The sequence below is a fragment of the Hyperolius riggenbachi genome, chromosome 4 (assembly GCF_040937935.1).
Source record: "Hyperolius riggenbachi isolate aHypRig1 chromosome 4, aHypRig1.pri, whole genome shotgun sequence".
Taxonomy (NCBI): Eukaryota; Metazoa; Chordata; class Amphibia; order Anura; family Hyperoliidae; genus Hyperolius; species Hyperolius riggenbachi.
Genome location: NC_090649.1, coordinates 93,877,705 through 93,900,270, shown reverse-complemented (window position 1 = coordinate 93,900,270; position 22,566 = coordinate 93,877,705). Strand labels below are relative to the sequence as shown.

The window sequence follows — 22,566 nt, the reverse complement described above, 5'->3', positions numbered from 1 at the left end:
CCCTTTGATGTCTGTCAGATCTGACATTGAATGGCTATAGAAAGCTAGCATACACAAGTGATCATCTTGACATCTTGATTCAAAACTTCTTGCTCATACACAAGTATGATTATTTTTTATTTACAAATTCCGATCAGATTTTTGATCATCTTTTTATTTTTAAAGCAGAAATTTGTCTTTTTAAAACAGAAGGTATTTGTGATTATTCAGGTTGAAGTGAGCATATAAAGTCTCCCACAGCAAACCATCCCTCTGACCCTGTAAGCTAACCTCACCTCCAGATCTGCTGGAATGCAATGATGTGTCAGCTTGTTAATTGCACAGAGCCACAATAATCCAGCATGCATACAGATTATTTCAGACTGGTAGATCCTCATCAGTCCATGGGATGTATTAAAGGACACCCGAAGCGAAAATAAACTAATAAAAAAATGATTGTATCTATCTTCCTTCTCCTGAAATGACCTTTTTAAAATATTCCACAGTTTTATTTTCTATTTAAATCTACTTTTTAAGTTTTAGCTGTTTTATTGTTTTTGCTCAATGGCACATTCATTGAAGTATGCCGGAGCTAAAATCCATGAACTATTGACCCTTTGTATCTCTTTCCTGCTCTCAGAAGCCATTTTCTGCTAGGAAAGTGTTTTATAGTTGGAATTTCTCATCAGTGAGGGTCACGCTGTAGTCACTTCCTGTCTGAGTCAGGACTGAGTCAGCCACTTACATACCTGATATTTAACTCTTTCAGGCAGAGAAAGAGAAAAGGAACACAGCATAGTTATGAGTGTGCTTGCCATTGTACATACACATGTCTATCTCATCATGTCACAAGTCACTAATGTGGTTTATGAAGTAGGATTTGAAATACTCAGAGTTACAGACTAACCAGCACGCTCATGGTTAGGTAAAAAAGGACTAAAAAGCCCTCTTACTAAAATTCTATGTAAAGCAGAAATTTTCCTTTTGGGTGTTTCAAGTTCTATTCCATAGAGCCATATTCATCAATGCCATGCACTGATGAGGACCAGTCAGAAACAGTCTGTATGCATGTTGGATTATTGAGGCTCTGTAATATTAACAAGCTGATACATCATTGCATTCCAGCATTCCGGAGGTGTGTTTAGCTTCTGGAGGTGTGTTTAGGGGTTGATTTGCATATTCAGCAGTGGTGCATTGTGGAAGACCTCAGATGCACACTCCAACCTGAATACATCTGTTTTTCTCGATTGAAAATAGAATCTGAGGTAAAAATTGCATGGTGTGTCCCGACCATAAGAGCTGCAGCAGGTTTTCCTCACCCCAGAGTGTGTTGTCAGCTCTGCTTGAAGTCTGACATGTCAGAGTAGTAGGATTATACAGAAACGTGCTTCCTCATGCTTTATGAGAGACTTAAGCATCATTAACCAGGGCAAACGCAACATGTGTGTTACCAGCCTGTAAACTCTCACAGACCAGCTCTGCATCACTGGGAGTGGCCATTACAGCTTTACAACCTCTAATTCTGTTTGGATGAGCAAGTGCGGTTGAATCAGAGCAACTAAAACTTGCTGGCGCTTCACGTAGGCTAAAATCTGTGCTATACTGGAAAATTAAGCCATACTGCTCTTTTTGTGTTAAAAAATAATCACCATTCACCACTTCCACAGTGCACTATTTGCTCTTCACCCCTGACTGCCAGGTAAGGCTCTGCACAAATTAAGACTAGGGATGGTCAATGAGATAAAAACAATTCCAAGTTGATGCAGGATGATGCAAATTTGAACAGCTTTACAAATGGACCAATGAAATCCCTTCAAGGTGCAATTCAATTGGTCCATTTTCAAAATTTGCATAACCCCACATCATTATGTGCATCTCATTGACTCTCTCTAATCAAGACCCTGGGAACTTGGGCCACACCCCCTTTCTTGCAGTGTTCTGTTGAAGATTAGCTGGCATTGCAGTCTGGGCTAAGCCTCCTCCCATAAGGCAGCACGGTGGCGGCGTCTTAGCGCTCTTGCCTTGCAGGTCCCTGGTTCAAATCCCAGCCAGGGGACTATCTGCAAAAAGTTTGTTTTCTCCGTGTCTGTGTGGGTTTCCTCCCACATCCAAAAAGCAAGAAATTTTGAATCCGGATGATACCATGTATTGGCTAACTTAGATATAAATAAAACGTAAGCTGTCGACTAATAATAAGCCTTCACGGGACTTGGTTCCTGTATATGCAGGAACCAAGTCCGATGAAGGCTTATTATTACCGAAAGCTTACTTTTTATTAGCCAAGTTAGCCAATAAATGGTATCATCCTGACTCAAAACTTCTTGCTTTTACTGATGGTTAACACAGTGCAACACTGTACTACATCCAAAAAACCTACAGGTAAGTACATTGGCACCCCCTAAAATTGGCCATAGACTACGATGCTTACATTTGGTTACAAAAAATTACATTTTTAACACCTGTTAAACATTTTTTCCTTTTGTTATTGGGAATGGGAGGTGGCATTTGAAAGCTGATTAAGAAGAGGAAAAAACATGAAAATGAGCTCTACGTTTCAGGAATAGTGTACTGAAAACTGGACGTCTCATTTTGAAATTGAATTAAAGAAGCTGTGTGCCTAAAACTGTCAGGCTTCTCTGATACCCTGGGCTTTATTTGTGGCGTACAGGTAATTGTTCGCACATCCTGACTTTCCATGTGGAACGCACAGATAACTGTGAAGCTGTAACGATTAGCCCATGTGCTGATGAATGGCATCTTTTGTTTGTGTCTGCACAGGGATGGCAGGGAACCTGAAGAGGCAGTTCAGCAAGCTGGCTGGTGCTGCACCTGATGCTGGGAATCACGGCCCTTCGAGTTTCTTGTTTAACTGGGAAGAGCAAAACACAAGCAAGATCTATTTTCACGGACACAGCCTGGAGGGCATTACGCAATTTGGCGACAGGCTGCTCTCAGGCAAGAAGACGCATTACTGGTTCAGCTGCCTGAAAAAATGCACCAGCAAGTAAGCCTTTTACACAACACATCCATTAATTACGATAATGGCTTAAAATATCCCAAAGCACAAAGAGATCATGTAAGAATAGGAACCAGCCTCTAGACTGGCCCATCTCTGCTGGCAAACAGAACTACTGGTCTCTACTTTGTACAAAATGGGCCTGATCCAAATCATTTTTTTCCCCTAAGTTTTCTCTTATTTTTTAAGATTTTATCTTCTGTTTAAAGGACAGCTGAAGCGAGGGATATGGAGGCTGCCATATTTATTTCCTTTTACACAATACCAGTTGCCTGGCTGCCCTGTTGATCCTCTGCCTCTAATACTTTAAGCCATAGACCCTGAACAAGCATGCAGCATATCAGGTGTTTCTGACATTATTGTCAGATCTGACAAGATGAGCTGCATGCTTATTTCTGGTGTTACTTCAGACACCACTGCAGCCAAATAGGTCAGCAGGGCTGCCAGGCAACTGGTATTGTTTAAAAGGAAATAAGTATGGCAGCCTCCATATTTCTCTCGCTTCTGCTATCCTTTAAAATAATTTTTCAGCACCTTGCAATTGAAAAAAAAAAAAAAAAAAACAGGTGAAAAGAACTTTCTTGCTTACTGGCGGCTTGAAAGGCACTTTATTGATAAGATGTGGAAATATCACCTAGGAGAAAAACTGAATTGGATCGGGCCCAATGTGCGGTGGGAAAGGTTATTTAATGTATCTGTTTGAAATGCCTTCAGGTTAAATCCCTCCAACAGTATATTTATGAAAAAGAAAAAAGTTAGACTGGTGGGTAGTTGATTCTCGCACCATCGTCTCAAAAGGACTAATGTATTTTAGTGATTTGTAACACTGCTCCCATGTTCCCGCGCTGCCTTCTGTTCCTCAGTTGGTTTGTTTGGGTCACATGAAATTGGAAATCTAATATGAACCAATTGGCCAATGTGCTGTCCTTGCTTTGAAAGCGATTGATGTATGTGGCTTGACCAACACTCGCCCCCTGCAGGTGCTCCAATCACAAGCTTCTCTGAGGATCCTTAGACTTGAATAGCCTTTTAAAAGGTGCCCAAGCTATTATTACAGAGAGACACACTGGGTCCAGTGCTCTTCAATTTATTTATTAATGACCTAGTAGATGCAGTAGTGAGCAATGTTGCTATTTTTGCAGATGATACAAAATTGTGCAGAATCATCAACTCTCAGGAAGATAGTGTCATATTGCAACAGGATCTGGATAGGTTGGCTATATGGGCACATACATGGCAGATGAAATTCAATGTTGACAAATGTAAAGTCATGCATTTTGGTCGTACCAATGGTCTAGCACCATACAAAATAAATGGGATACGGTTGGGGACATCAAACTTGGAGAAGGACTTAGGAGTACTCATCGACAACAAGTTAAATAATCATACTCAATGCCAAGCCGCTGCAGCTAAAGCGAACAAAATTTTGGGATGCTTTAAAAGGGAAATGAAAACTCGAGATGCTAGCATAATATTGCCCCTGTTTAACTCTCTAGTAAGGCCACATCTGGAATATGGAATTCAGTTCTGGGCACCACATTACAGGAAAGATATTGCAGTTTTAGAGCAGGTGCAGGGACGAGCAACAAAATTGATACATGGGATGGAAGGTCTCACTTACCAAGAAAGGTTAGATAAACTGGGTTTATTTAGTCTAGAGAAAAGACGCCTTAGAGGGGATCTAACTAACATGTATAAATACATCAGAGGGCAATATAAAAGCTTGGTGGATGAGCTTTTTGTCCCTAGGCCTTCTCAAAGGACTAGAGGACATGATCTGCGCATGAAGGAAAAACGTTTTAGCCATTTATTTAGGAAAGGGTTCTTTATAGTAAGAGTGATTAAGATGTGGAATGCATTGCCACAGAAAGTAGTTATGGCAAACTCTATACCTGCATTTAAAGGGGGCTTAGATACTTTCCGTGCGTTGAAAGATATCCATGGCTACAATTATTAGGTAATGCCTAATGATGTTGATCCAGGGATTTTATCTGATTGCCATCTGGAGTCGGGAAGGATTTTTTTTTCCTTTTGGGGCTAATTGGACCATGCCTTGTAAGAGTTTTTCGCCTTCCTCTGGATCAACAGGGATATGTGAGGGAGCAGGCTAGTGTTGTACTGTATTTTCTGGTTGAACTCGATGGACGTATGTCTTTTTTCAACCCAAATAACTATGTAACTATGTAACATACTGGGGAAAAAATACAGTAAGGCTGCTTACACACAGGGACGTTACATGCGCACGTTAGTGCGCCTGTAACGCTCCCCCAACGCACAGCAATGTAACACAAGTGGGCTGTTCACACAGCCCATGTTGCGTTACATGTAACGCTGCACGTTCTTAAAGTGCAGCATGCTACGGCGTTAGAGTGGCTTAAGCCGCGTTAGACTGTCTGCACATGCGCAGTCATGTTATGGAGGAGCGGAGAGCGGCCAGGCACATGGCTAATTAATATTCACTGCACGTTGTGACGTGCAGTGTTTACTTCCTGGAGCGGCCGCTCTGTGCGGTGATTGGCCGGCGGGACCACGTGATGCCGCATGCGCACAAGAGTACGCATCACGGCATCACGGATGCCAGAGTGAGCTGCACAACGCGGCTCACTCTGACGTCCACATAGAAGAGCACCAGGCGTCGCGTTAGGTGCACGTTATGCGACCTTAACGTGGCACCTAACGCAACGTCTTGGTGTGCAAGTAGCCTTAGAGTGCCCACACAACACCACCTACCCAAAATAAACAGTAATTGCTTCATCTGTAAGGGGGCTCATACAATACTCAATTTTTGGCATCCTTATCTAGCCAATTCGATCATAATTATCAAATCTGGCATAGATTGATGCTGCAGCATGGCCACCCAATTGATCGATTTCTGCCAGAAATCTATAAATGATTGTTTGGACATGCTGAAGAATCTAAGTTGCAAGGGCTTGATTGGGTACAATGCAGTAACTGCATACAATTCCTGATGACTGATGGACCCTCGGACGTACTACACCCCCCCCCCAAGTTATTATTAATTAGTATTTATATAGCGCCGACATCTTCTGCAGCGCTGTACAAAGTATATTTTCTTGTCATTTAACTGTCCTTTAGAGGGGCTCACAATGTAAGCCCTACCATAGTCATGTCTATGTATGTATCATAGTCTAGGGCCAATTTAGGGGGGAGCCAATTAGCTAATGTGTATGTTTTGGGGATGTGGGAGGAAACCTAAGTGCTCTGAGGAAACCCACACAGACACGGGGAGAACGTATAAACTCCTTGCAGATGTTGACGTGTGTGTGTGTGTGTGTGTGTGTGTGTGTGTGTGTGTCCAGCTTCTTTTTAAAACTGAACGCAGGGGGCCCCAGAGCTGTAAGGAGACCCCAACTACTACTTCACTCCCTCCAATAAAGGGGTCCATCCTTCAGATCAGGTGTTTTTATGGCTACACTTGTTATGGGTGTGAAGATTATGATGTCCACACTTATGACTCTTACAAGATGCCCCCCCCCCCCCCCACCAGAGAAAGGTTGCGAACATTGGGCCTCCCGTGATTTGTAGTTCCGCCCCTCCTGTACAATCTCATTTTCTGGCTGGAGTCCTCTGTTGTCCACTGTCTGTAATGCTAAACGCTGGTGAGAACCTTAACAACGAAAAAAAAGTTATGACTATGAATGCAAATAGGCTTTTATTAACAGTTCCCTCTTGTATTACAACGGTCTCCAGCATTATCTGTGCACACCATATCATTACCAGGAAAAGAGCGTGCTCACTGCTATTGTCTCGATTTAATGCACCAGTTCTTGAAGAAAATGAAGATATTCATACGCTCTTAATGCTGTGAAGGAAAGTTGCCTTGCGCTGTGGGGGGACTGCAGCCGTGTATTGTGATACCGTCATTCTATTAGCATCTAAGGGGCATCATTTTTCCCCTTCTTTACACGAAATAAAACCACCCCTGTGGGTGGGTTACATTACAGTGAGAGCCATATCTAAGAGCTGCATTGAATTGCCGGATTAAACCATTCTCCACAATGCAGCCACCTCAGCCCCGCATCACAATGGAAGCCCAGTCTCTGTTACAGGTTTCAAATTAATTTTCATCTTCAAGACACTCTGACAAAGGAGAAGTCTGTACTGTGAAAATGGGTAGCTAAGTTCTGCTAGATAAACAAAGTCACCGTTCCAGCCTGCGCTGCTCATGGTCGCCAAGACAAATAAGGAAAATGGAGCGGTATTAGTATTCCAGGTTTTTTTTTTTTATACGTGTCTATGTGAGCTGCGTGTCAGTTATGATTATAATACACACACACAGGGCTCCTATTTTCCCCAGTTAACAAAAGATGTTGTGTTCAGGCACTTGTTTCTTATTTCCTGTCCTTTCCACGCCTATTCCAGTTGGATTTCCAGGTAAGCTCATTGTCAGGTGTAATGGGATTTAGGAGCAGGATTGAAGAACAGTGAAGCATTCGGCCTTTGTTAATTGTTTGTTACAGGCCAAGGAAGAAAGTGCCATAAAATAATTTTTTTCCGTGCCGTACCAGCGTAGCGCCTCTTCCTTCTGGCGGTGGAAAGCTGATGAAATTACAACTCGGTCCAGTTATCTATGGCTGATGAAGAAAGCCCATCTGAATGTACTGTCTAATGCAGACTTTTTCAAGCAGGGTTCCCTGGAACACCTCGATTCCTTGAGGACTTTTTCAGGGGTTCCCTGGCATTTGTCTTCCTTATGTGACCGTGGTGGGCTGAGAAAGTTTCTAAAGTACCTCCTTAGCTCCTCTGTGTCTTCTTCGAATGTTATACAATACAAAAACATTTGGAAAACAGTTTTCTCCCATAGGACTCAAAGCGCACAGATATGTCTCAGATCAATACGGGGTGGCAGGCTGGACTGTTTTACAAAGAAAGTGAATACGGTGTTCATTAATGTCAGACTAAACAGGTGGCTTTTCAGTTTGGACTTGAATGCTTCCAGGGATGGAGATGTCCTGATTGGGTGTGGCAGGGAGTTCCAAAGTGTAGGGGCAGCATGACAGAAGGCTCTGTCTCCAAAGGTTTTGAGGTGGACTCTGGGGGTGACCAAGTTATTAGATCCTTTTGATCTAGGTTAAAATTACAAGATAAGACACATATCATTTATATTGCGCTTTTCTCTTGGTGGACTCAAAAGCGCATCAGGGCCGCAGCCACTTAGGCGCCCTAATATCATTAGGAAGCCTTGCCCAAGACTCCTTACTGTTTTATGTACTGAGTTAAGCCAGGATGTAAGGGCTCAAACCCTACATCAAAGTCAACAGTCTTACCAGTACGCTATCCAGCTGAAAATGCTCTATATATTTATTTTCTCCCAGTTAAAAATCTGACACATCTGACAGGTTTTGGACTAGTCCATCTCTTCACAAAGGCCTAGTGCCGAAACGTTGTGTACTTTTTGCTGCTATGGAATAAAATTTTCTGCTATAACTGCACTAATCCAGGTGGAGACCCAGTCTTCCTTTCTCTGCTGGTCTGATGTATCTGCACCTTGATGGATCCAGGTGCTGACTGGTTGACTCCCTGGTATTGAAATTATACTACACGGTTGAGCTCTGGGACTTTTTTTTCCTGTGCATTATCTAAATCCCCCCAAACTCTCCCTCCCTCTCCCCCGCAAAATCCACGACTTTCTTGGTCGTGGATTTTGCTGCTGTTGGAGGCAGAGCTATGAGCTGCAGCTCTGCCTCCATTCGCGTCTATGAGCGGCGGATCTCCGCCTCTCTCCCGCCCCTCTCAGTGAAGGAAGACTGAGAGGGGCGGGGCAGAGGCGGCGATCCAGGCTGACAGACGCGCTGAGAGGCAGAGCTGCGGCTCAAAGCTCTGCCTCTCACAGAAGCGCCCCCAGGGAGTTTGGGGGGATTTAGATAGTGTACAGCGGCGGGAATGCGGCGGTTTAGGTAGGGCTAATATGTTAATCAGGATTTTGTTATGGCTAAAAGTATTAGAGGCAGATGATCAGCAGGACAGCCAGGCAACTAGTATTGCTTAAAGGAAAATAAATTCGACAGCCTCCATATCCCTCTCGCTTCAGTTGTCTGTTAAGTACAGTCAGGTTTTGATGCATTGTGATTAAAAAATGAATATCTTTTTGATTTGCTGCAGTCTTCTCCTAACCATGAGTTTAGAGCATAAATACAGATTATCTTCCCCTGTCAGCTGTTTAATACTACATCAGCCTTGCATTCATTTTGTAGGCTGTTGATTTTTATTAGCTTGCAGGTTTTCTTTTCTCAGGACCAGTTCCTCCACTGGCCCAGTGACTCATCAGCACCTTGCTAACAATGTGGTATAACTGGGACATCCTAGTCTTCTAGACGTGTTCAAACAACTTCAGATGTGTAATTCTGCAGCTTATCTGTGGGTGAACCTGTTAACTGGAATTGCAGCTTCAACCAGAACTACTGGACTGATGGCCTCACTACTCATCATAACTCTGCCGGAGCCCCAGAGATGTCAAAACAGCGTCTGTGTGATGTGGTTTTATAATTCTCATTAATACTTGGCTGAAGTCTGTTATATTTAAAGATCTCATATGGCCTTGTTTAACCCCTGCATGATGAACCTCAAAACCAAGGATCTTGTTTCCACCCCAGTGAGTTGTTTAATGTTCTTTTGCGTTGATAAGTTTATTTTGTCTTTTCAATCAGATACTTTTTGTATAGAACAAGTACCGGTATACAGAACAAGGGCCTGATCACACTAGGCTCAGTGGTCCTCTTCCCAGAGCAGATGGCAGTTGACCAGTAGACATTTAAAAAAATAAAAAAACAGGAGAAGCTATTAATTAGACCAGAGCAGTCTGACCCAGACTTTCAAAACTCTGAGAAGGATTCAGATTATATAATCTCTGGGCTACATCTAAAAATTTGCTACCGGATAACACTAAGCATTAGATGCTTTTGTATTGCTTTTTTCTATTCCTCTTCTTTCTTCCATGCTCTTTCTTTTTGTCTGGATAGTGTACTACTGGTTAAGGGCTCTGCCTCTGACACAGGAGACCAGGGTTCAAATCTCGGCTCTTCCTGTTCAGTAAGCTGCACCTATTCAGTAGGAGACCTTGGGCAAGGCTCACTAACACTGCTACAGCCTGGCTATAGCACTGGCGCTTTGATTCCACCAGGAGAAAAGCGCAATATAAATGTTCTGTGTCTTGTCTTGTCTTCTGTGTCTTTTTTAGTTTTTTTCTCTACTTCTCTCTGGTACTTTATTACTTTTTTTCTTGAACTTGACCCTTTTCCCTTTCTTCTCTTTTTTTATTTCTATTTATTATTTTTTTGTGTGTAAATCATGGTAAAGCCAGGGGCGTACAATAGACCCTGCAAGGGATGCAGCCGCAGGGGGCCCAGAAGCCATAGGAGAAGTTTATTTTCCCTGTCCTGAGAGACTGGCAGCTAAGGGCACAGAGAGAAAAAACTTTCTGCTCTCTGCACAATTGTTCTAATGTCTGCATCTGCTCAGCCACCGATGATGAATCCTACAAAGTTTTGCAGACAAAGAGTTGTAGACAGTCCGTACTCAGTGTTCAGCAGGGTCTTGTGTACGTACAGCACCCAGCCCTCAACCTCTCTATCCCTCCCCAAGTGCTCTGTACTGTAGTGATGCTGGAGAAGTCTGCAGAGCCAGTTCTGCTCCATCAGAGATGGACAGAGTGAGTGTAATACGCTGATGCTGGGAGCACACTTATCTGTCCGTTTTCTGCACACCATGGGCTCGATTCACTAAACCGTGATAAGACAAATGGCACACCTTATCAAAGATAGCACACCTTATCAAAGGTGACACACCTTATCAGAGTAGCATAACAAGCTCTACAATCCCGCAGGGGCTCAGGGCAGGATGAGTGCCATTGCCAATTAACAGGCATAAGTTTGTAGCACTCGCTATGCTACTCTGATAAGGCATGTTAACTTTGATAAGGTGTGCTATCTTTAATAAGGTGTGATATCTTTGATAAGATGTGTTTTGTCATATCTATTTAGTGAATCAAGCCCCATGTGTCTGTGTGTGTGAAAACATGGACGTTTTAATACAGAAGCTAATGTAATTGATGGAGAAAATGCGTTCAGTGCTTCACTACTGTCGGTTTTCATCTACATAAGGGAAACACATTCAAGTGTGCGCTTTGATTCCACCAGGAGAAAAGCGCAATATAAATGTTCTGTGTCTTGTCTTGTCTTCTGTGTCTTTTTTAGTTTTTTTCTCTACTTCTCTCTGGTACTTTATTACTTTTTTTCTTGAACTTGACCCTTTTCCCTTTCTTCTCTTTTTTTATTTCTATTTATTAATTTTTTGTCTGTAAATCATGGTAAAGCCAGGGGCGTACAATAGACCCTGCAAGGGATGCAGCCGCAGGGGGCCCAGAAGCCATAGGAGAAGTTTATTTTCCCTGTCCTGAGAGACTGGCAGCTAAGGGCACAGAGAGAAAAAACTTTCTGCTCTCTGCACAATTGTTCTAATGTCTGCATCTGCTCAGCCACCGATGATGAATCCTACAAAGTTTTGCAGACAAAGAGTTTTAGACAGTCCGTACTCAGTGTTCAGCAGGGTCTTGTGTACGTACAGCACCCAGCCCTCAACCTCTCTATCCCTCCCCAAGTGCTCTGTACTGTAGTGATGCTGGAGAAGTCTGCAGAGCCAGTTCTGCTACATCAGAGATGGACAGAGTGAGTGTAATACGCTGATGCTGGGAGCACACTTATCTGTCCGTTTTCTGCACACCATGGGCTCGATTCACTAAACCGTGATAAGACAAATGGCACACCTTATCAAAGATAGCACACCTTATCAAAGGTGACACACCTTATCAGAGTAGCATAACAAGCTCTACAATCCCGCAGGGGCTCAGGGCAGGATGAGTGCCATTGCCAATTAACAGGCATAAGTTTGTAGCACTCGCTATGCTACTCTGATAAGGCATGTTAACTTTGATAAGGTGTGCTATCTTTAATAAGGTGTGATATCTTTGATAAGATGTGTTTTGTCATATCTATTTAGTGAATCAAGCCCCATGTGTCTGTGTGTGTGAAAACATGGACGTTTTAATACAGAAGCTAATGTAATTGATGGAGAAAATGCGTTCAGTGCTTCACTACTGTCGGTTTTCATCTACATGAGGAAAACACATTCAAGTGTGCACTGGCCAATTGAATAACATTGGTTCTCAGACTACCTGTCCATAGGTCACGTGATTACCTGGGTCATAGGTCACATGAGCCGCCTGGATCAGCCTGTCAGAACGGGGCTTGCTGCAGGAGAACGGCAAGTGACGGAGGGGAACGGATGGCGCAGTAAGTATCTACTCATACCACCCTATCCACAACATATGCCGAATTAACCACAGTCCTCCGGATCTGGTATCCTTTAATACTAATGAGAAAGCAGTCCTTTTATAAGCAAATTAACCTTGGAAAGTCTCCCAACTTATTACCACAAAAATCCAGATCTTTGTATACAGGTACCTACAGAGACTTATGAATATAAAATGGCTGGAGAAAGTGACAAATGGAACTGTGGAAATACACCAACCAACTACCAGTAAAAATTTAGGAAAAGGAAGTTGGGTTGGATAGGCCACACACTGGCAAAGGGAGAGGAATCAATATAGAGCCAGGCAGTAAGGAGTCTGTGCAAGGTTCCCTAATGATCCTGGTTGCCCATGGATGCAGCCCTGATGCGCCTGGAGTCCGCAAGGAGAAAAGCGTGATATAAATTTTATGTGTCTTGTCTAAAGAAGAGCCCTAGATTGGAATCCACAGGAATCAAGAATAAAGAGATGGCATCGAAAAACATGGAGAAGATCAGTGGAAGAAGGAATCTGAAGAATGGGAAAAACCTGGAACAAGATCAAGAAAATAGCAATAAATTGATGTAAATGGAGAGTCTTCACGGATGCCCTATGCTCCACTGGGAGTGACAGGAACAGAAGAAGAAAAAGAAGACATCAATCGGGAGATGCCCTAAAGGCCAAAACACCAAAAATGTATTACCACAAACAAGGATAATTTCCCTCCTTTATGTAAAACAAAGGGCAATAGGTCACTGTAACAGACTACTTAGCACAGGCACAACATGTTTCACAGGTTTTACACTCACCTCATCAACTGTATGTGCTATTATTAGCAGTGAAAGCCATCTAGCTGCCTCCGTATGTGCTTTTTTTATACTTTGTGTTAAAAGAAAGAGCCATATCGTTTTAAAGATTGGCCTTTGATTATTTAGGCATATGCTAGGGAAACCAGCCATTTATACATGTAGGAAGCTCTATTAAAATTTAAAGAGAAACCGTGACCAAGAATTGAACTTCATCCCAATCAGTAGCTGATGCCCCCTTTTACATGAGAAATCTATTCCTTTTCACAAACTGATCATCAGGGGGCTCTGTATGGCTGATAGTGTGGTGAAACCCCTCCCACAGGAAACTGTGAGGACCATGGTCCTGGCAGTTTCCTGCCTGTGAACCTTGTTGCATTGTGGGAAATAGCTGTTTCCAACTGCCAAAAAAGCAAGCAGCATCTCCTTCCAGTGACATCACCTGCCAGCAGTAAACATGTCTTCATGTGATAAATTTCAGAATGTAAATCAGGGAGAGGAAAGCTTTTACTAAGTGCAAACATTGACTAAATCCTTTATACATAATTATTCTAAAAATTAAGCACTTTTTTGTATTACATTCTTTTCACTGGAGTTCCTCTTTAAGCTCTAGGACGGTAGTGCAACTGAAAACCGCTGTTAAAGGGAACCAGAGATAGTGACATGAAAAAGATGTTATACATACCAGCCCCATACGCTCTGATCGATCCCACGCCGCCGTCCTCCGCTGCCCGCAGCTACGAGAACCGGGTCCCATCACTGAGGTTATCGGAGCCAGCCTACGCAGGAGAAGTGCGCCCTCTACGTATCTCTCTAGCGACAGACCACAACCAGTGCTGAACGCTTGTAGCTTGTAGCCCACTGCCACGACGAGCAAATAAACTGCAATGGCAGTAAAGTGTACTGCTGGGGGTCCTTATAGTTTGAAATTGTGATTCAGCAAGGCAGGAATTCGATTGGGCAGTGGGAGACATGGCAGGGGATCAGGGGCTACACAGAATGGTACAAAGCAAGCAGGTTAGGTGGTTAGATCGATTCTTGTTCAGATTTTTATCTAAAAATCTCATGATCAAATGGTGTAAGGTAGTAAAGCAATCACCATTCCTTGATTGATTACATAGAAGATTATGGGCCTCGACGTTAATAGATTGGTGTGTGTGCGTTTGTTGTGGGTGGTTTGCACTTAATGGCCACCCCTCTAGTCATGGTTATACTAGCTAGTCCTGTCCTTCCTTGCTCACATCCCACCAAGTTAATGGGAGGCTGAGAGATGTTGCTTCTGTGACTCTTGTGTGGCCTGTAGGTTTTGAGATCCTTGATCTGGACAGCACCTTTTGGAGAAGCTGCCATGGCATATCTTTGCATCTGTCTTTCAGAGATAAGGTGACAGATAATGCAATGTTTGGAAGGAATATCCAGGAGCAACACGCCTTATGATAGAGCAATAAATCCTCCAATCTTAGGGCACATGGCAGCAGTAAAAATCATATAATTATCGACATCAGTGTACCAAACACGAGGTGTGAAAGAGGGTTGATGATCGTTTCGCCCTGCAATCTGGGCTTTTTCACGTAGGAACGGTCTTGAAAAAGCCCAGATTGCAGGGCGTAACGATCGCCGACCCTCCTTCACACCTCAAGTTTGATACATTGATGCCAATAATTACAGTATATGATTTTTACTGCTGTAATGTGCCCTTAGAGGAATTTTTGATTAAAGATTGGAGATTTTATTGCTCTACCAAAAGGCGTGTTGCTCCTGGATATTCCTTTCCAACATTGCATTATAATGTATATTTCTGATCTGGATGTTGCACCGCAGTGATGTTTCATTGGGCACAATATTGGTGTTTACTACGCTCTGTCTATTTCTTTCATTGACAAACTTTCTTTCTTCCAATAACCCTTAAATTGCTCATACATTATTCGATTTTCCTGCTGGACCGACCATATAATTCCATCACTTTATCGGAGCAGAAACGATTATGCTCCATTCTGCTCAAGTGAAGGAAATTGGCCAATATTGGGTGAAATCAACCAATTTATTTGAATGGGGAGGATGGAAAATATCAGTCGATCGTAAAGGAATTCTGTCAGTCATGATTTTGATCGACACAGAATCGATTTTCAGTTTCATTACATGGAGGCACAACATTCTTCAGCTCGATTTAGTGAGGAAGAAGAATTGCATAGGATTTCACTTGTAGTGTGTGGACCACTAGTCAATCGACTTTCGATCGACCACACTGTTAAGTGTCCGATAAAATCGGTCACTTAATTGCTCTTTGGAAAATCTAGTAATGTATGAGCACCTCTAAAAGGCACCAGTAAATGTTTTGTCACTAAACTACCCTCCAACACTGAAGACTTGATTTTCATGTGGCATATTCACTATAAAGGAGTACATTTTCTGGGGTGCAGGTGAAGTTGACGTTCCTTGAAACACTTGCAGAAATGCACAAGCTAGGTGACTTGAATTGACCAGTTTAGCTGTAGGGTGTTATTATTGCAACAATGTGGATTGTGCAATACCAGTTTCTCCAAATTCTTCGCTGAGGTCATAAGAGTTAAGATATGAGCAATTTATGGTGTTCACTCTGAGTTTCTCAACTATTTTGCCTTGTAAATTGGATACAAATGTCAACAGTAGATGGATAAATAAAAAGGCAAACTGCTTTACAATAATGTAATAATGCTGTCCATGTATTCAGATGGTGATCCCTGGTGGTGTAGAAGGGAATACTGGTGTGGAACTGGCCACACACCACAAAATGTGGCCATTCAACCTAAGTCTCCTGTAAGACCTTTCACGAAGGAGATTTGTAGTGCACCAGTATCAATGGGCTTGAGTCATTAAACCTACCGTAGTTAAATCTACCGCGCGCACACAGCACAGGTTAATATTAGCACATGCATGCTGTGCGAGGTCCTGACAGCATAGCATGAGCTCTTAACGTGTGCATGGTGATGTTCCTAACTGCCGCACGATGTGCTCATAGCGCGTCTGCGGTACTCCACTTGTGCAGCCGCTACTACATTAATTAAACCCCAGCTACGTGCCTGCCGATACACCAGGTCAGGTGTGTTTGTGGCTACATGCTATGGGTTTGAAGATCCTGATGGCCACACTAGTTTTATGATCCTTAGAAGAAGGACCCTCAGGCTGTGAGGATCACCAACGGGAGGTAAAGGAAGGGTTGAAAACATTAAAGTGTACCACAGACCTAAGAATAGAAAGAATCGATACTTACCAAGGGCTTCCTTTAGCCCCATTAGCACGTCTTAGTGCACAGAAGACCACGACTGCGCCATTTACCGGGGCTGATTGCGTCTGAATGGCAGACCGCTAGACGGCGGCGAGGAACTCAGACGTACTTATGGAGCTAGAGGAAGCCCCGGGTATGTATCGATTCTTTCTATTCACAGGTCTCGTTTCCTTTGGGGGGGGGGGGGGGCATGATTTGTAATCACATCTCTGAGAGATTACATTCAATTTTATTGTTTGAAAAATAGAGACCAGGAAAATAGTATTCAAATTTAGTACTTTTAGCAATAGTGTCAGGAAGAATGTCCCTCTGTTTGAGCTGTCAAACTTCTTTATTGCTTCTTTAATGTGGTTGTTTGGCTTCACCAACCAGCAGGGAAGCTCTGCTCACCCGGGGTTTCACTTGTTACATCAACCTGTGGAATTACTGAAAATGTAGACGCATGGCTGGAGCTATTCTTTCCTTCTGTAGACCAACTTCCTTGTGGCTTACCTTCTATATAGATAGGACCCTCTTCCACTTGTCGCACAGCAGCTCCTGTCTTTCATGGACAGCTCTCTGGTACAGTTGTTTCCTATTGTCACCTTCCTCTTCTATAATGCATTAGTCTTTTCTTCCATGTCCAGCTGCCCACTTAGGCACCAGCTGCCCCAGGCCTCTGCCTATTTGGATGTAGCTTTCACCATAAGTACACACTGTATTTTTTTGACTTTAAGACACACTTTTTCTCCCCCCAAAAATATGGAGAAAAAGTCCCTGCTTCTTAAAGTCCAATTACAAGGAGTCCCCGACTGCTCGCTGATACGACCTGCTGCAATCTCGGGCACTCCCTGCATTGACCCCCAGTCATCCTCCTCTCCCCTCCATGTACAGTAATTGGTTCACCTGACTGGAGTGCGGCCGTGGCAATCAGCTGTTTCTCCTCTTCCTTACTGTCCCCACTAGTGCTGTCTTCTGCTGATTTCTTCATTACTCGACCGGCACTAGTGGAAGAGTGTGCCCTCGGGACGAAGCAAGCCAATGCTAATTACTGTACATGGAGGGGAGCGGAGGGGGACAAATAGACACGCGTGGACAAAATGAGACACACAGGTACAAATGAGGGACATGGGCAGAAACTGAAGACATGGGAACACAAAGGGATATGGAGGAGGACGTGGGGACACAAGTAGGACAATGCAGAATATAGGACACAAAGGGGCACAGGAGCGGATACATGGGGGACACAGGAGGACACAATGGGGGCACAGAGGCGGACACATGAGGGACATAGGACACAAAGGGGGCACAGAGGCAGACACAGGAGGACACAAAGGGGGCACAGAGTCGGACACGTGGGGGACACAGGAGGACACAAAGGGGGCACAGAGGCCGACACATGAGGGACATAGGACACAAAGGGGGCACAGAGGCGGACACAGGAGGACACAAAGGGGGCACAGAGGCGGACACATGAGGGACATAGGACACATGGGGGACATAGGACACATGGTAGACAAAAGAGGTACAAAGCAGACATAATAAGGGGGGAGAACATTCACAAGACACCCCTGCAAAAAGGCCAGGTTTAGTATATATTTTTTTTTATCCTCTAAACCAGTTGTCCTTAAACTAAGGCCCGTGGGCTGAATGTGGCCCCCTGAAGCTTTTTTACCCCCCCCCCCCCCCCCCCCCACACACACACACACAAAATGTATTACTTATAGATGTGGTCAACCACATGTTTAAATATTGGTGGTCCGGATATGGAATAGCAGTGCTGTCACCACCCATCCACATAGAAGCCAGAAAGCAGTAATTCGCTGGTTTCCAATCAAATTTCACATCAGGTGACACTGCTGTCCAATTGGACTGTAGGCTGTCACCTGGGTATGCTTCATTGTCTGGCTTCTACATCATTTTATGTATACTCCGGCCCTCCAGCAGTCTGAAGTATGTTGACCCGGCTCTAAACCTAGGTGCGTCTTCTAGTCCGAAAAATATGGTACATAGGTATGTCCTTTTTAATCTCATGCTGTTTATTACCTGGCTCTGCTTCATGATTGCTTTAAAGCCCAACTCTGGATACTTTCCCTATGTAAAATGACAGGTGCTCCTTAAAATAATCATCGGCCTTCCTTTCCTGCCTCCATCTTGGTAGAATTTAATGGTTTCGGTATTGACAGTACTAATAATCCGGCATTATATTGCCCTTGGTTGGCAGTGCCTAGGCTTAAAGATTAACTTTGAAAGTTAATAACTGTGGATAAATAATCATACAAAACATAAAAGAGAAAGATGTAATCTATTCTCTGTATGAGAACGGAGATGCCTGATATAACCGTGGTGGCGCCAGCGACTGAAAGTGCATTAGATACAGCCGTTATACCTGAACTCACTCCTTCCCAGATGCTTCAGAATTCTGCACACTCTCGTTATTAGTGGCAGACTGGTTCTTTCCTCCTGTGCACCTTTGTCTTGTGTGTGTGTCATTATATATCTACCGTGACACTGGTGGTTGGAGAAATGCAAACAGTGTTGTGTTACAGCTGCTTTGTTGTGGAGGTAAATTCTTCTGCGTGAGCAAGAACCTTCCAGCAGTTGGTGAAAGCTAATGCCTGCAAGAATCAAGTCTTTGGTTTGGTCCACACCCACCCCTGGCAGTTTCCCCTTGTCTCCATTTACTTACCTGTGCAGAGAATCTGCAGTCTATTCACATCGTGACAGGTGCTTTAACTGTGTGATTACAGCAGTCATCAGGCTTTGGAAATATAACTAGTGTTATTGTTTAACCACGCAGTGATATATAGCATTTGTTATTTCAGCTTTTACGTCTGTAGCGAGTGTCACTCACAGATAGGCCACATGACTAAAGCAATGTGGACAGGCCTTCTAATTATTAGGTTTGGTCTTTCTGCCACACCCATTAATTACTAACAGGTGCATAAGGTCAGGTGTATTGCCCTGCAATATCTTTAGATAGAAGACTGGCAATGAGCTTAGTGATTTTCATCATGGCATGGGACATGCTTTCAGTTGTTGTAGCCTGCGGGAAACAGGACCCAATTGCTCAGGTGACCGTATGGAGCTGACTTCACTACAGATATGTCACTCATAGTCGGGGCCAGTTCTTCACTATTTGCTGCCTGAAGCCAATTTTCATCTTGCTGCCACCCCCCGCCCCCCTTGGCAGAGCTTGGAAGGGGGTACACCTGCACAGCAGAAATGGGAAGGGGGCCGACATCATTCCTCCCTTCCTCTCCATGGGCCCCCTCCTGTGTCCTCTTGCAGAGCTGGAGCAGCGGTGCGTTTTTGTAAATCTCTCACCTGTCCATGCTTATCAGCAGCTGGCTCATCTCTACTTCCTGTTTCCCTGCATGACGCATATGGAAACAGGAAGTAGATAGAAGCCTGCTGCCGAGAAACCGTTGCATGGACAGTTGAGAGATTTACAGAAATGCACCGATGCGCCAGCTCTGCAAGGGGACACAGAAGGGGGCCCCATGGAGAAGGAGGGAGGAGCGATGTTGTTCACCCCTCCCCACTTCTTCCAGGCGTTTGTCATCCCTTCAAAGCCTGCACCCCCGCTCATGATGTCACTGACCCGGTGCTGCCCTTATGTAATCTGCCATCTGAAGGTACTTCAGGCTGCTTCATGGTCGGTCTGGCCCTGCTAATAGTGATGATCATGTCTGGGAGAACGCATGGAGAAGCATGTGATTTGTTTGATCAGCTGATAGATTTGCAAAGCTTTGATTTGCTGTGATTACATCCTGGTTTAGCACTTGATCATGACTTGAAAATCAAAGACTTGCATATCTATCACCTGACCAAATTAATCACATGTTTCTCCATGAGTTCTCCTAGACATGACCATCACTTGTCACTAATCTAGCTAGTCTGCTACTATGGAGTGGGAATGAGGGAGGCGAATGGGATAACTATATGCTTCTACAGTAGATCACCTTGGTGTTGGATATCACTGAAGATCTGGCATGTTGGATCTTCTTTTCTTTCTTTCTTTTTTTTGTGTGTGTTTTTATTGAAATTTTTGCAAAATATGCATTTAAAAGACATGAGTTACATAGACATAAACTAAAACAGAACAAAAGTAGACAATCAAGAACACAGTACATTCAAGGTACAAAAAGACTTGAAGACCTATCAAGCAATATGTGAAAGGTCATATATTTTAATTTCACATTGTCTTTGCATGGCAGCATCAGAGGCAGGGGGTGTATAGACATTACCCAACAGACAACAATATCTGACACAACTATACTAGCACCATGGCAGAGGCAGGCTGGAACTTTAGCGACATCAATACATACACTAGGCTCTTGTCCAAGGCAGTCTTTATAAGTCAGCCCGGGGTGTCCTGGCAGAGTTTAACCTCTTTGAGGAACACAGGCTTACAGCCCCTAGTGACCAGGCCATTTTTTACAATTCAGCACTCTGCAGCTTTAACGGCAACAAATGAATTTTTTCTCCTTTTCTTGCCACCAACAGAGCTTTTTGTTGGTGGCATCTGATTTTATTTTCTTTTTTTAAATAAAATCAACATTTTTGTTTTCCTCCCTTCCCCCTCCCCCCGAGATCCAATCAGAGCTGCCCCCAGTACAGTGCTGGGCTAGATTGCAGAGCAGTACAACAGCTTTTTTCCCCTTAACAGGCTGCCAGCCGAGATCGTGGCTGGCAGGCTTGTCACGGAGCTCAGCTCTGTTTATTTACAGAAGCTTATACTAGAGCTAGTGTGAGCTTCCGTCAAATCTCGAGCATCGTGAGATCGCGCGCCGGTGCGTGATGGACTAAGCCACCCTGCAGCCGCCATCATGCGTCAGGTGGTCTCAGAGTAGTTAATCCAGCATGTGTACAAACTTTAGCTCTCTGTACACAAAGCTTGACTGCTGTTGCCCGAAACGAACAAGGAATGACTAATTGAACCTTTTAAAAATTGCTTTCCAACAACAACGGTAAAAGACAGAGATGATCATCTTTGTAGACCAATTCATCCTAGCTGATCAGTTTGGACAGTTTGGTCTTAGTCATTTGTATGGATCAATAAGAAACGATTGCTCTGTTCAAGCAATTCTTGTCTGGGACTTCTTGGTCCATGGTTTTGCCCTTAGGCTAACAATCCAATCAGTAGACCATCTATGAATTCATACATGCTCAGACTTCGTTTGTCGCAAATTGTTGTGGATCACTCGTTTTACAACAAGGGGTCGGATGTGTATACAGCGTACAGAAGTGCTCAACCAAATGTTCGTTCTCCTGTTGTTCCTCTGATGCTGGGCATACACGGGCCGATGCGCCCTTATCAATCGAGCCGCTGATGGCTCGATTGATAATTTCTGACAGGTCCGATGACCCGCTGGATCGATCCCCCGCTCGATCCCCGCAGGCGGACAATAGCGGGGAATCGAGAGGAAGATAAGGAGCGCCCGCGGGGACGAGCTGGAATCAATTCGGCCGCCCGCGGGGACGCAGCAGGAGTCGATCCGGCAGCTAATAGAGCCGCCGGGTCGACTCGTGTATGCACAGCATTAGATGTTTCACTGCCGTACAGATCAACCTTGAAGCAGCAGGCTGCACGAGCACCCAGAACAGAGCTCAGTTAAATTAAAAAATGCCTCTTCTCGGTTGCATCACTCACTACCGAGTTCCAAAGTACCTTTTGAAAACAACATCAACAAAGAAACTGTTCTTTGGAGCTTCATCAGCTGGATTTCTGTGGCTGAGCAGATATAGCTAAGCCTAAAAGTACCATGGACAATGCCAAGGATTGGCTTATGTAGTCTGGTGTTTTTCAGCTGTAATAAACTAAGTTTCCCGTATTTATTTTATAGCTACTGTTTTAACAAGTACACAAGTACCTTTAACAAGGCTACAACCACTATCTCTTGTTTCCCACATATTTATTAGTACTTCTTAGGTGAACAGGAAGCATACATTAAATACGGGAGACAGGGAAAAAAAGGCTATGGGGTGAAGCCGAAATTGTAAAATATCTTTTATAACAATTTTTTTTATTGCTCTTTCATCTTTATCTGAGTAAGAATAATAAATATGTTAAAATAACGGTATCAAAAAGAGTGCAGGGTGAAGCTGAAATTGCAAAATATCGTCTATCAATGAAATCAAAGAAATATTTAGTCATAATGAGAATAGTAAAAATACCGTTTTATTTTATATTTTTTAATTTATTTATTTATTT

General features: G+C 43.6%; 1 protein-coding gene across 2 annotated transcripts in view; it reads left to right on the top strand.

The window, feature by feature from the left end:
- TAF1B (TATA-box binding protein associated factor, RNA polymerase I subunit B) overlaps window positions 1–22,566 on the top strand; it is a 119,677-nt gene that overhangs the window by 87,880 nt on the left and 9,231 nt on the right. For both annotated transcript variants that reach the window (XM_068280318.1, XM_068280317.1), the window contains one exon: window positions 2,758–2,983. In XM_068280318.1, coding sequence (XP_068136419.1) covers window positions 2,758–2,983 — 226 coding nt within the window. The remainder of the gene's footprint in view (window positions 1–2,757; window positions 2,984–22,566) is intronic.